General features: G+C 58.6%; 1 protein-coding gene across 1 annotated transcript; it reads right to left on the reverse strand.

Moving 5' to 3' along the window:
• Positions 1–1282: 1282 nt before the first annotated feature.
• Positions 1283–11295, reverse strand: LOC114229328 (leukocyte immunoglobulin-like receptor subfamily B member 3). Its single transcript, XM_054710054.1, has 13 exons — positions 11262–11295; positions 11110–11145; positions 10648–10947; positions 9694–9990; positions 9121–9426; positions 7086–7373; positions 6626–6931; positions 6123–6404; positions 5521–5820; positions 3713–3901; positions 3165–3220; positions 2249–2410; positions 1283–2162 (listed from the first exon to the last, which is right to left on the reverse strand). The coding sequence occupies exons 1-13, from the start codon at positions 11293–11295 to the stop codon at positions 2019–2021; spliced, it is 2700 nt and encodes an 899-aa protein (XP_054566029.1). The 3' UTR covers positions 1283–2018.
• Between the last annotated feature and the right edge of the window lie 583 nt (positions 11296–11878).

Consider the following 11878-nt stretch of genomic DNA (forward strand, 5'->3'; position numbering starts at 1 on the left):
CCCTCAGGCTGGCTGACTGGGAGGCTCAGCCCGGACCATGGCGAGCAACCTGCTGGGCAGACGCTGACCATAGGAAGCGGCATTGGCCTCAGCAGCGTCTGCTGTCTGGAGATCTCCCTTTGGATGTGCCGCTTGTGAGGCTAGCTGGGTCCTGCTCTGATGTCTGAGGCTGGCCACTGGGGGGTTGGTTCTGGGCCTCTTGGGAGGGACTCTGGTGCAGGCCAAGGTCAGCCACTGCCTGTGAGATGGGGCGGCCCTTTTCCTGTGCCTGCCCCTCCTGCCAGTCTCCAGGTGGTTATTCAGGGTGATGGCTCCTTCATTTAGTTGTAAATCCAGGTTGGTCCTGGGAGGAGGTGCTTCCACATACCCCGCCTCCACCTAGAAATCTGCATCTGCAGTCACCATGGGAGCTGTCAGGAGGCCCCATGGAGGGGCTGAAGGAGGAGGACCACAGCAGCGCGGTCAGCCACACCCCGGGTCAGCCTCAGCCTTGTAGGGGTTCCGCGGCTCCTGGGGACCTGCAGGTCCCTCAGTGAGGCTAGAGGCGGGGTGGGGGAGGGGCGAGAGCTGCTGTAGGGCCGCCCTGGCAGCTGCTGCCCATCACTCACTTAAAGCATTCTCTCACTTCTGTTTTGTTCTAAGTTCACACATTGATTATTGAGAACTCTTGCTTTGATTTCAAAATGTAGGCATATTGCTTCTAGAACCAGTGACTCCCAGAGGGTGCTAGGAGCGGCCGGGTCCACGTCTGGTCTCCAGGCTGCGGCAGTCAGGAGGCCTCACCCTGCAGCTTCGGCCATAAGCCAGGCGTGGGCTTCTGTTTGTTGTATGTGCAATGACCAGGGTTTTGGCTGTGCTGTCGCGGGGTGAGGAAGACATCGTTCTGCTTCCCCTTGGTCTAAAACTGGAAGTCTGAAACGCAATTGGTTTTTAGATATTAATGATGTATCCGGTGACATTGGATACATTCTTTTCAAATTAGAATAATAGATCTTCGTACTATTTTAGATTTTGTGTGTGTGTGTTTGTGTGTATGCATATGTGTGTCCATGTATATGTCCGTGTGTGTTTGTGTGTGTATGTTGGTGTGTATGTCAATGTGTGCCCATGTATATGTCTGTGTATGTTTGTGTATATGTCCATGTGTGCATTTGTATGTCCATGTATATATGTATGTGTATTTCATACATGTATGTGTATATATGTGTGTATTTAATACATACATAAGTGTTCAGAATCATTTAGCAGAGAAACTTTCTGAACTCTAAAGTCACTTTGCAGGAAAGTTTAAAAAAATATTTTTATTGATTTCAGAGAGGAAGGGAGAGTGAGAGAGAGATACAGACATCAATGATGAGAATCACCACTGGAGATCGTGCCCGTAACCCAGGCCTGTGCCCTTGACTGGAATCGAACCTGAGACCCTTCAGTCCGCAGCCCAATGCTCTATCCACTGAGACACAGCAGCTAGGGCTGCAGGAAAGTTTTTAATTACAGCTTCAATGTATTTAACATACATGACAGTTCCGAGTTTCATACTTCACCCACATGAGTGAAATCATACGGTTCTTGTCCTTTTCTGTGTGACTTTCCTCACTTAGCGGGATGCTCTCCAGATCCATCCATGTTGTGGCAAATGGCAGTATTCCATGTTTTATGGCTGAGAAATATTCTGTTTGTATAGTTACCACATCTTTATCCCATTATCAGTTCGAGGACACATAGGTTGTTCCTATGTTCCATTTCATAGTTTGATGAATGATATTTACATTGTCATTCACTTAAAGCATCCTCTCTCTTCTGTTTTGTTCTAAATGCACACATTGATTATTGAGAAGTCTGGCTTTGATTCCACAATGTAGGCATATTGCTTATAGAACCGGGTGACTCCCAGAGGGTCCCAGGAGCTGCCGGGGGAGCCCGTGTGGTCTCCAGTCTGGCTGCGGTCACTAGTACCCATGCTTTCTGGGGTTCCGCAGGTCCCCTCCCTGGAGTGTGGGGTCTGGGTCCTTGCTGGGCTAGTGGAAGGCTAGAGCAGCGTACAAGCTGGGCTCTTCTGGGGGCTCCTCTGATGGGGAGGATGGGGGTACACTTGTCTGCCGTCTAAGGGCCAAGAGGTTCAGCTGGGCGTAGGTCACATCCTGGGAGTCGTCAGGTGCAGCCTGGAGCAGGGGGAGAGGGAGAGAGAGAAGGATGACACGTGGTTGGGGTTGGGGAAACCTGGAGGTGTGCAGAGAATGGAACTCACCGGACTGTCCGTCTGTCTGTCCTCTTCTGCTTGTCTGCCCTTTGTGTCCAGCAGTTCCCCTGGCAGGGAGGAAGGAGAGGCGGCCTTTCCCTGCCTGGGTCTTGGTCTTGAACAATTCACCTGGGTGTAGGTCACTCCTTGGGGGTCTTCATCCTGCCTGTTCTGCTGGAGACAGTGCCTCCTGTCAATCATCCTCAGGTTGCCAGAGAGATGGCTTACACTTTACATAGACCAGGTCCCTCTCCTGGTGGAATCTGCAGGGCCTTCCCGAGCCTCGGGGCCTCTGGATGCTTCTGTGGTTCTGACTCTCACCCTAACGCGCTCTCTCTCGCTCACTGGGCTCCAGCCTCAGGGCCCCTCCTCCTGAAGAAGCAGGCCCTGCCCCAGGACCTCTGCACCCGCTCTTTCCCTGTCCCCCACCATGCACTCCATCCCCTCCTCTTGCTTCATGTTCCTTCACAGCACTTTGCTCTCCGGGACACTGGCTGCTTGTTTGCACATTGTCTCCCTCGCCCACAGGGGAGCTCGAGGCGTGTGGAGACAGTGTGGCTCAGGGCGGCACCGTGGCCCCTAAATGGAGCCGGTAAACAGTGAGCCCCTCACATCTGCTGGGTGAATGAATGAAGGGGTCCTGGGGACCTGTGGGTGAGTCACTCATTCCTGCCTCCTCCTGAGACCTGGGGCTGCACAAGCTCAGACAGAGGACGAGGGGCCAGCAAAGGGGGCCCTGTAGGAGGGGCCATGAGGTCACTAGGAAGCCAGGAGAATGAGTCACAGCAGGATGACCTGGGGGCCCAGAGGGGAGGTCAGTGTGGACGCTGCTGAGAAGCAGGTGAGGTGGGACAGGGAAGGGTCCATTGGATTAAACTGGGCAACAGAAGGTCCTTGGTGGCCTGGACAGGAGCAGGGGTCTCACCTGAGGGTCCAGCTCCACGCTCTCTCCAGGCTGCGGGTCCTTCACAGAAGCATCTGCTGGGGCAGAACAGGGGTGTGTCTCCTGGCAGGTCCCCGAGATCTCAGGGCTGCAGACCCCACCTGCTCCCCAATGGGCCACTAACCCAGGGTGAGGTGAGGTGCCAGGTCACCCAGTGTGGGTCTCAGTCCTTCTCACGGTGATCCCCATTCTCCCAGCCTAACCCTCCCCATGGCCTCCTGAAATCCCTGTGCCCCCTCCCCCAGGGCAGCTGTCTCTTCCTCTCACAGAGGGGCTCCTGCTGGGCATCAGCAACTGGGCTGCAGCTGGGGGAGGAGACAGGAGTGTTAGGCACAGGGGTGGGGGCAAGGTTAGGGAAACCCTGGGTCCTTGGGGCAGGCTGACGCTCTATCTGAGCCAAACCAGCTAGGGCTCCACATTTCCTGATTGGCGTTCTGGAGAAATCCACTCACTGACCTTCTCCAGCTGTTTGGCTTTCCTGTGGCAGGTGCTCTGAGCCCCCCTCCTGTGACCAGGTCACCTCTACTCACCCGATGTCCTGCCTCTGCTGTGACGCCGGAATCGGAGGAAGAGGAAGAGAAGGAGGAAGAGCAGCAGGATGAGGGCCACCGAGACCCCGATCAGGATGATCAGGTTCCAGTTGAGATCTTGAACACAAGTGATGCCATGAATGAGCCAATGACGTAACAAATGAGCCCCTACTGTGTGTGCGGCCCATGCTGGGGTCTGTCATTCATCTCTTCTAACTTCACAGCAGTCATGGGACAGGGATTGCTGACCCCCCACCTACTTCACTGAGGCTCAGAGAGCTTAATCACGTGCCCCAGGTCACCCAGCCTGGGCGGGGCAGGCTGGGACTGGAACCCGGGACAGGGGGATTCCTGTGTATTGTTGTTACTATTATTATTGTTTTAATCCTCACCCAAGGATATTTTTTCCATTGATCTTTAGAGAGAGAGTGGAAGTCAGAGAGAAGCGGGGGGGGGGGGGTGGGTGGAAAGAGAGAGAGAGAGAGAAAGAGACAGAGAGAGAAACATTGATGTGAGAGAGACAAATTGACTGGTTGCCTCCCACATGTGCCCTGACCAGGGTGGGGGATCAAATCTGCAACTAAAATCTGTGCCCTTGACCGGGGACCAAACCTGCAACACTTTAGTCCGAGGGCTGACGCTCTAATGGGCGGAGCAAAACTGATCGGGGCATTATTACTATTGTTGTTGTTGTTATTATTATTATTCATGCTGTCCCTGTACCTTCAGGTAGACCCACCCCTCTCCATCTCAGCTCACATCCCAGTCCCACTCTGCAGCCTGCCCGACGCCCCCCCCCCCCGCCCCCGCAGTGGGGCATGTGCACGTGGGGTGCCTCCGGGAAGGGCAGGAGGGAGGGCTGGGTCCTTCCTGAGCTCTAACGGGGCCGGGCTGCGTGCTGAGGGCCTTCCCTTTGCGGGAGGTGGGGCCTGACCCACAGCCCATGGACCAGGACTCGGAGGAACAGACGTGTCCAGGGTCCCACAGGCGGGCGGGAGCAGAGCTGGGACTTGAACCAGGGCTGAGGCTTCTCCTGACTCCACGGCTGCTCCTTGGAAGGCTGTGGAGGAGACTCAGACACCACCTGAGTCCCCAACACACATGCACACATGTGCGTGCATGCGCGCGCACACACATGCACACAGAGACACGGGCACACAAAGTATTCAGCCTTTGGAGAACTCGGTCCCAGTGAGGAGGAGGAAGTCTCCTCAGGCCATTACCCAGGAAGTGGCTGTGCCAAGAACTACACTGAGTTCCTCCCACCCACCACCTCCCCCCAGACCTCACTTAGTCCTCTGAGGGCCTGACCTCCCGTTGGGGACCCATCCTCAGAGGCTGCTAAAGCAGGACGGGAGGAGAGGGGTGGGGGCTGCTCCTCCCCTGGTGGTCCCCCAGCATCTTTGCCCCCCCACACCTCCCTGGGAGACAGGCCGAGCCCCAGCAGTGGATCCTGCTCTCCCTGGGGATCCGGCCTCTGCTGGTCACACTCCTGTCTTGGTCTCAGGCTGAGGCCACAGGACTGGGGACTGGAGGGTCGGATGGGCGCCTCTGGCCTTTCTCCTTCTGCTCAGCCCCATCCTCGCCAGCCTCCCTCTGCCCACGGGAGCATGTCTGGGCCTCAGGGAGGAGGAGGAGGAGGAGGAGGGATGGGAGTGGCTCTGGCTCTTTCCATCCCTCAGGGAGGTGAGAGTCCCCTATGGGTGACCCTCTTTCTGTGACTCTGTCACGCCATTGCAGCCAAGGTCCCCTGGGGACAGGGCCCTGAACTGACCTGGGGATAGAGGGGCAGGGCTGGGGCTCCTCACCTGAGACCAGCAGCTCCAGGGGGTCACTGGGCTGTGACAGCAGGTAGGGGGAGGAGCTGTTGGAGCCATAGCACCTGTAGGTCCCCTGGTGGCCTGAGCTCACAGGACTGAGGGTGAAGGTGGCCTGAGCGGGTGCAGACGTGTTGTGCAGAAGAAGGTGCTGGGGAGGGTCCAGTGACCCCTCCCTGTGCAGGTGGAAGGTGTCCAACCAGATCTCAGACCCACACCGCAGGGTCACGGTCACTCCCCTGGTCACCGAGGGTCCCGGCTGGGCTGAGAGGGAGGGTTTTCTGTACATTCCTGGGGAGAGGAAGGTTGTGCTGTGTAGAGAGCCACCCCTCCCTCACGCCCTTGACCCTGAGCTGAGGGACCTTGGCCTTCTGCAGAGACTCTATCTGTGACCCCTCTCAGCTCCTCTCAGTCCCCCTGGATGGGTGTCTTTTATCTCCATGGTCCTCATCCCTTTCTTCCTCCCTCCCCTAGACCTCTGCCCAGCTCAGCCTCTGCTCCAGGCCCCTCTCCTGGACCCCATCACCCCCGGGTGACCCTGGGCCCAGAGCCCTGAGCAGACCCTCAGCGCAGCGGCAGGGCTGGCTCCTCACCTGCCACCAGGATGTCCAGGGGGGCGCTGGGGGCCGACCACGCAGAGGAGCCGTGGTGTCCACTGTAGCATCTGTACCGGCCCCCGTGGGTGCGGTTCACGGGGCCCAGGGTGAAGTTGGGGCTGCGCTGCCCATCGAGGCGCTGGGGGTGTGTAAGGCCCCCTTCCTTGGTCAGCGCGAATCTGTCAAAGCCGGCCTCCGCGTGGCACCGGAGGGTCAGGCTGTGTCCAGGCAGCACCAGTGCGCCTGGCTGGGCCGAGAGGGCGGGCTCCCTGTGCACACCTGGGAGGAGGGGACAGTGGCACCAGGGGACACCCCACATCGCCCACTGGGCTGCAGTGACAGCTCTCACATGTCCCTCCCTGAGTCTCCTACCAGTACATCTGTCCCCAAGAGGCCAGTGTCACTGACCCAATGAGCCCAGCGCTCCACTGGGCACACAATTCAGGTCTGTCATTTGGGCCCAGGAAACAGATGGTATTGAATAGGGACCTGGTCCTCACCTGTGACCTCGATGTGCAGAGGGGCACTGGGCTGTGTCCACACGTTGGGGTTGGAGCTGCGAGAACCATAGCATCTGTAGGTCCCCCCATGGGAGGGGCTCACGGGGCCCAGAGGGAAGATGGCCCTCCACCTCCCAGCATGCTTCCTCCATTCTGATCCCATGTGTTGGGGCAGGTCAGCCCCTCCCTCCTTCAGCAGATGGAAGGGGCCCGATTTGAACTGTGAGCTGCAGGAGAGTGACACGTTCCCTCCTGAGGCCACTACAGGGCTTGGGTGGACTGAGAGGGAAGGTGCACCGCCCACTCCTGTGGGAGAAGAAAGGGTCTGTGTTAAAGGGACCGTCACCCTCATGACCCAGGTGTTTTCTGTGAGGGGTGGGGTCCCCCTAAGTCCACACTTTATTCCCTCTGCCTGTGACCTGGAGCCCACAGTGGGGAGGGGACATGGTGTCTCCCTTACCTGTCACCACCAGGAGCAGGGAGTCACTCCGCTCTGACAGTATGTCCTCAGTGGTGTAATATGCACACTGGTACAGCCCTGCGTGGGATTGGGTCGTGGCTCCAATGAGGAAACCGGCCTTGTCGCTGGAGTTCTGTGGGATCCTCGTTTCCCAGGGCTCAGAGCGCCTCTCTTTATACAGAAGGTAGGCACTAGCCTGCAGAGACCCCTGACACCAGATGGTCACAGAGCTCCCCTTGGTGACGATGGGTCCTGGGTCAGCCCAGATGGAGGGTCTGGGGACGTCTCCTGGAAAGGAATCGGACATGAAATATCAGGAGAGTCCTTCTACCATTATGACATGTATGAGCCAGTGATGTTGTTTAATGAGCACCTACTGTGTGTGAGGTAAATGCTGGGGTCTGTCACTCATCTCCTCTCACCTCACAGCAGTCATGCACCAGGGATTGCTGACCCCACCACCCACTTCACTGAGGCTCAGAGAGGTTAACCACATGCCCCATGTCATCCAGCCTGGACGGGGCAGGGCTGGGACTGGAACCCGGGACTGTGTGTTCCCTGTGCTCTCCTCATGCTGCCCCCCAGGGGGACACCAGCTTCGTGCTGTGGGCTCCTCCTCTGCAGGGTCCTGTCCACGTCTCATCTGGAGCTGAGGGTCCTTCCTCATTACCCGCCCCCAGCACAGCAAGGACAGGAGGGGCAGGGTGTGGTGTGGACTCTGAGTCTCCTGAATCTGTCACCACCCACAGGGCCCTGATACACACCCCCCTTGGGAAGTTTTGGCTGGGGGCTCTGCCTTCCTGAGCTCTGTGAGCCCTTATGTCACCTCATCTCCCAGCAGCCTGTGAGCAGGATGGGACCAGGGATGAGCAGACAGGAACCCGACACTCAGAGGAGAGAAGGGACCGCCCAGCCCCACAGCAGGAGCAGCAGAGCCAGGAGCTGACCCGGGGCTGATCCACCCTGTTCCCTCCTCTGAGCTGAGCCTGAGCTGAGGGGGAGCACTGGGTGCCCGGACCCTGTCCCGCCTGTCCCTCCCTGTACAGTGTCACCGTCAATAAAACAGAGGGGACAGGCCCCATAACATCCCGTCCTGGGGGCTTCCCTCTCCCAGGAGGTCAGGGCCAGAACCAACAGGAAGTCTAAGCTCTGGACAAGGATTCTCTCCTTTTACACCTGGAGACACTGAGGCCCAGGCAGGGGAAGGGGGTGTCCAAGTCAGCGTCTCCAGATGGGCCTGAACCCATGCAAGGCTGAGCCCCTGTCCCTCATGTAGGCACCCACCACCTTTCCTCAGAGACCCTCACTCCGCTGTGGCCTGACTCCATGTAGGGGAGCCTCTGATCCTCAGAGCCATCTGGGCATCAGGATGACAGGTGAGGGAGGGGCTGTCTTCTCCCCATTAGCGAACAGCTCCCCCTCCCCCAGCTGGGCCCCACACCTCTCTCAGCCATGCCCTCCCTACCTGTCCCCTGCCTCACTCCTCAGCAAGCCTGACTGTGTGGTGGGGGAGGGTTGAAACCTCCAGTTCCTGGAGCCCCTTGGTTCACTTAAATCTCTCGCCAGCTCCCAGCCCGCCCTGGGACACAAGCCTGTTCTTAAGTGTCTGGGCTGAGGAGGGGCCATTAGATCCTCTGAGAGACTGGAAACTGCCCTGGGGTGGTCTGTGCCTTCTGTGAGCAAATGGGACCCAGTGGTTCATCAGCTGTGGACATGGGCCCTGTGTGTGTGGGGGTGGGGTCCTAGGGGGTCCTGGGAGGACAGAAGGGGGTGAGGGTCTGGGGTTGACCCTAGAGTCTCTTCCTCTCTCAGATCCTCCTGCATCTGCCCTGTGGCCTTTCAGACCCTCCCACTGTCTACAGGCACCTTCAGGACCAGGTGAGGGGCAGGGGTAGTGAGGGATTGGGGGGTCTCCGAGGGGCAGATCTCCTCTGGGTGACCATCCCTAGAGCCCCTCCCTCACTTTCAGTCCATAATCCTTCTGGGGACAGAACCCTGAGCTGACAGCTCAGCAGACAGGGTCAGAGGACCTCACCTGAGACCAGGAGCGCCAGGGGCTCACTGGGGTATGACAGCAGGAAGGGGGAGGAGCTACGTGAGCTGTAGCACCTGTAGGTGCCCTCGTGGGCTGACGTCACAGCACTCATGGAGAACTCTGCCTGGTACTGCTGCGCTCGGTGCTCTGATCTCAGACGCAGGGAGGGATCGGGGATTGTCCCCTCCTTGGACAGAAGGAACGTGTCCCTCTGGCTCTGTGACTGACACAGCAGGGTCACATTCTCTCCTGAGGCCACCCTGGGGCCTGGCTGCACCGAGAGGGAGGGTGTGTCAGACAGCTGTCCTAGAGAGAGGGAAGGAGGGTGAGGGCTGCCTGCCCACCTTGTTCTGGCCTGAGAGTCACCAGGCCTCTCTCTGAGGACCCTCCTCTCTGTCTGTCTCTGTTTCTCTGTGTCTCCTTTCTTTCCTCCCACCCCCTGTCTCTCTCTGTCTCCCTCCCTCCCTGGGGCCTGCACTCTCATTCTGGCCTCACCACCTGAGACCCCCCCACACACACACAGCAGGGCCTGTGCAGAGTCTGGGTCCCTGACTGAACCCACTGGCTCCTCACCTGCCACCAGGATGTCCAGGGGGTCACTGGGGGCCGACCACTCAGAGGACAGGTTGTATCCACCGTAGCATCTGTACCGGCCGCCGTGGGAGCTGCTCACAGTGCCCAGGGGGAAGTGGGCCTGAGAGAGCCCAGCCTGGGGCTGCAGGACAAGGCTCTGGGGGAGGTCCTGTCCCCCCTCCTTGTGCAGAGCGAATCTGTCATAGCCGACATCAGAGCCACACTGGAGGGTCAGGCTCTGTCCAGAGGCCACGATGGGGCCCTGCTGGGTCAGGAGGGAGGGCTTCCCAGACTCACCTGGGGAGACCAGACGTGAATTACAGGGGCTGCTCCTCCCATAAACCCCTTCTCCTGGCCTGACCCCCAGGTCTCACTGTCTCTCTGTGTGTCTGTAACCCAGGAGCCCCTGTGTACCCTACTCTCTTGCATGGGACTCCCCTCACAGCAAAGATGCCAATAATGTGTCTGGTGCCTCAATCCATGGATGAAACAATAATGGGACTCACCTGAGACCAGGAGCTCCAGGGTGTCACTGGGCTGTGAGCACACCTGGGACCTGTTTCTGTAGCAGCCATAGCATCTGAATGTCCACCTGTGGCTGGCGGTGAAGGGCCCCACAGGGAACAGGGCCTGGGACTGCCCACTGGGCTGTGGCTGTGAGTCCAGGCCCCAGGAGAGCCTGTGATCTCCTTCCTTAGTCAGAAGGAACCTGTGATATCCCTGCCATGAACCACACTGGAGGGTCACGTTCCCTCCTGAGGTCACCACAGGGCTGGGCAGGCCTGAGAGGCTGGGTCTGCTGTAGGCTCCTAGGAGAGGAGGAGGCAGCGTATTAAATGGGCTCACAGCTCCCTCATGTCCCCCAGGGCTGGGCTGTGAGAGGGAGACACCCTGAGAGCAGACCCCCTTCCTGAGGGCAGAGCCTGAGGCTGGGACTCCTTAGTGTCCTCTCACCTGTCACCACCAGCTCCAGGGGGTCACTGCGCTCTGACCAGTTAGTGTGGCTGAGATAGTAACAGCGATATATCCCTGCATCATTGTCTGTCATGTGTGTGATGGAGAAATTGGCCTTGTCCCCAGGCTGCTGTGGCTTCTGATTATTCCATGATGGTGGGCTTCCCTCTTTCTCAAAATGGTACTCCTTAGTCCCTTGGGTCCCCTGACAGGAGATGGTCACGGGACTCCCCCAGGAGATCACAGGGCCTGGCTCAGCCCAGATGGTGGGCTTGGGGAGGGGCTCATCCGAGAGGGTCCCTGGAAGGAATCAGAGGCTGGATCATAAGACATTCCCACACCTGGTCCCCAGCTCTCAGTCCTGGATGCCCCCCATTTGTCACACAGATCCTGCCCCTGCTGCCTGGCGGTGGGCCTTGTCCCCAGTAAGGAGGTGCATCTGGAACACCTGAGGAGACTCACCTGCCTGCACTGGGGTCCTGAGGCCCACACTCAGCCCTGGAAGAGAGTCCCTGTGAGAGATTTGCCCTGAACCCTGAGCAGCTCCCTCCTCCCCATGAGCCTCCTGAGTCCTGGGGTCCTGACAGACCAGGGCCCCCTCCCTCCCATCTCACCGAGGCAGAGCAGGGCCCTGAGGGTGGAGGTCATGATGTCTTCTCCCTGAGGCCTCAGCTGAGCAGATGAAGGAGATGGCAGGGCCAGCAGGATGGACAGACAGACGCACAGGTTGTGATCACTTAGAGGCCGATTCTCTCTGTGTCACGTCAGCAGCCTGCAGGTGAGGGCACAGCCTCTCTCTAGGAGCCTGACCCTCATTTTCATGGTGAAGCAGGAAATAGACCTGCAGCCTCCTAAGACACCCCTTCCAGATGAGGTGACCCAGGGCACGTCCTTCCCTGTCAGAGCCTCCCCCACGGGGTCTCCTTCCTCCTCAGCCCATCCATCAGCACCTCCCTGGGGTCCTCACCATGGACACTGCCACCCGGGCCTGGAGACGCTTCAGGAAGACGTGGTCCCTGTGGCTGCAGAGCTCAGATCAGCAGGGACACGCTCACCCTCTCCCTGTGCAGCTCAGGGCGATGTCACTGTGACAGTGAGCACAGAGGGAAATGCAGGGAAATAAGGGAAGGAAGCAGGTCCCTTCTGTGGCCCCAGAATCTGGGTTTTCTTTCTCTCACATGTTGCTTCATGAACTTCCCTTTTTCTCAGCCACAGCCTCCAGCCCCTCCTT

The sequence above is a fragment of the Eptesicus fuscus genome, chromosome 21, assembly GCF_027574615.1.
Source record: "Eptesicus fuscus isolate TK198812 chromosome 21, DD_ASM_mEF_20220401, whole genome shotgun sequence".
In the NCBI taxonomy this organism is placed as follows: domain Eukaryota; kingdom Metazoa; phylum Chordata; class Mammalia; order Chiroptera; family Vespertilionidae; genus Eptesicus; species Eptesicus fuscus.

Coding starts and splice junctions, on each gene's coding strand:
- LOC114229328 (XM_054710054.1), bottom strand. CDS start 11,295: ATGACCTCCACCCTCAGGGCCCTGCTCTGCCTCG. Junction 9,991..10,647: donor CCTGGAGCTGGTGGTGACAG/GTGAGAGGACAC, acceptor TGGTCTCCCCAG/GTGAGTCTGGGAAGCCCTCC. Junction 7,374..9,120: donor CCTGGCGCTCCTGGTCTCAG/GTGAGGTCCTCT, acceptor ATTCCTTTCCAG/GAGACGTCCCCAGACCCTCC.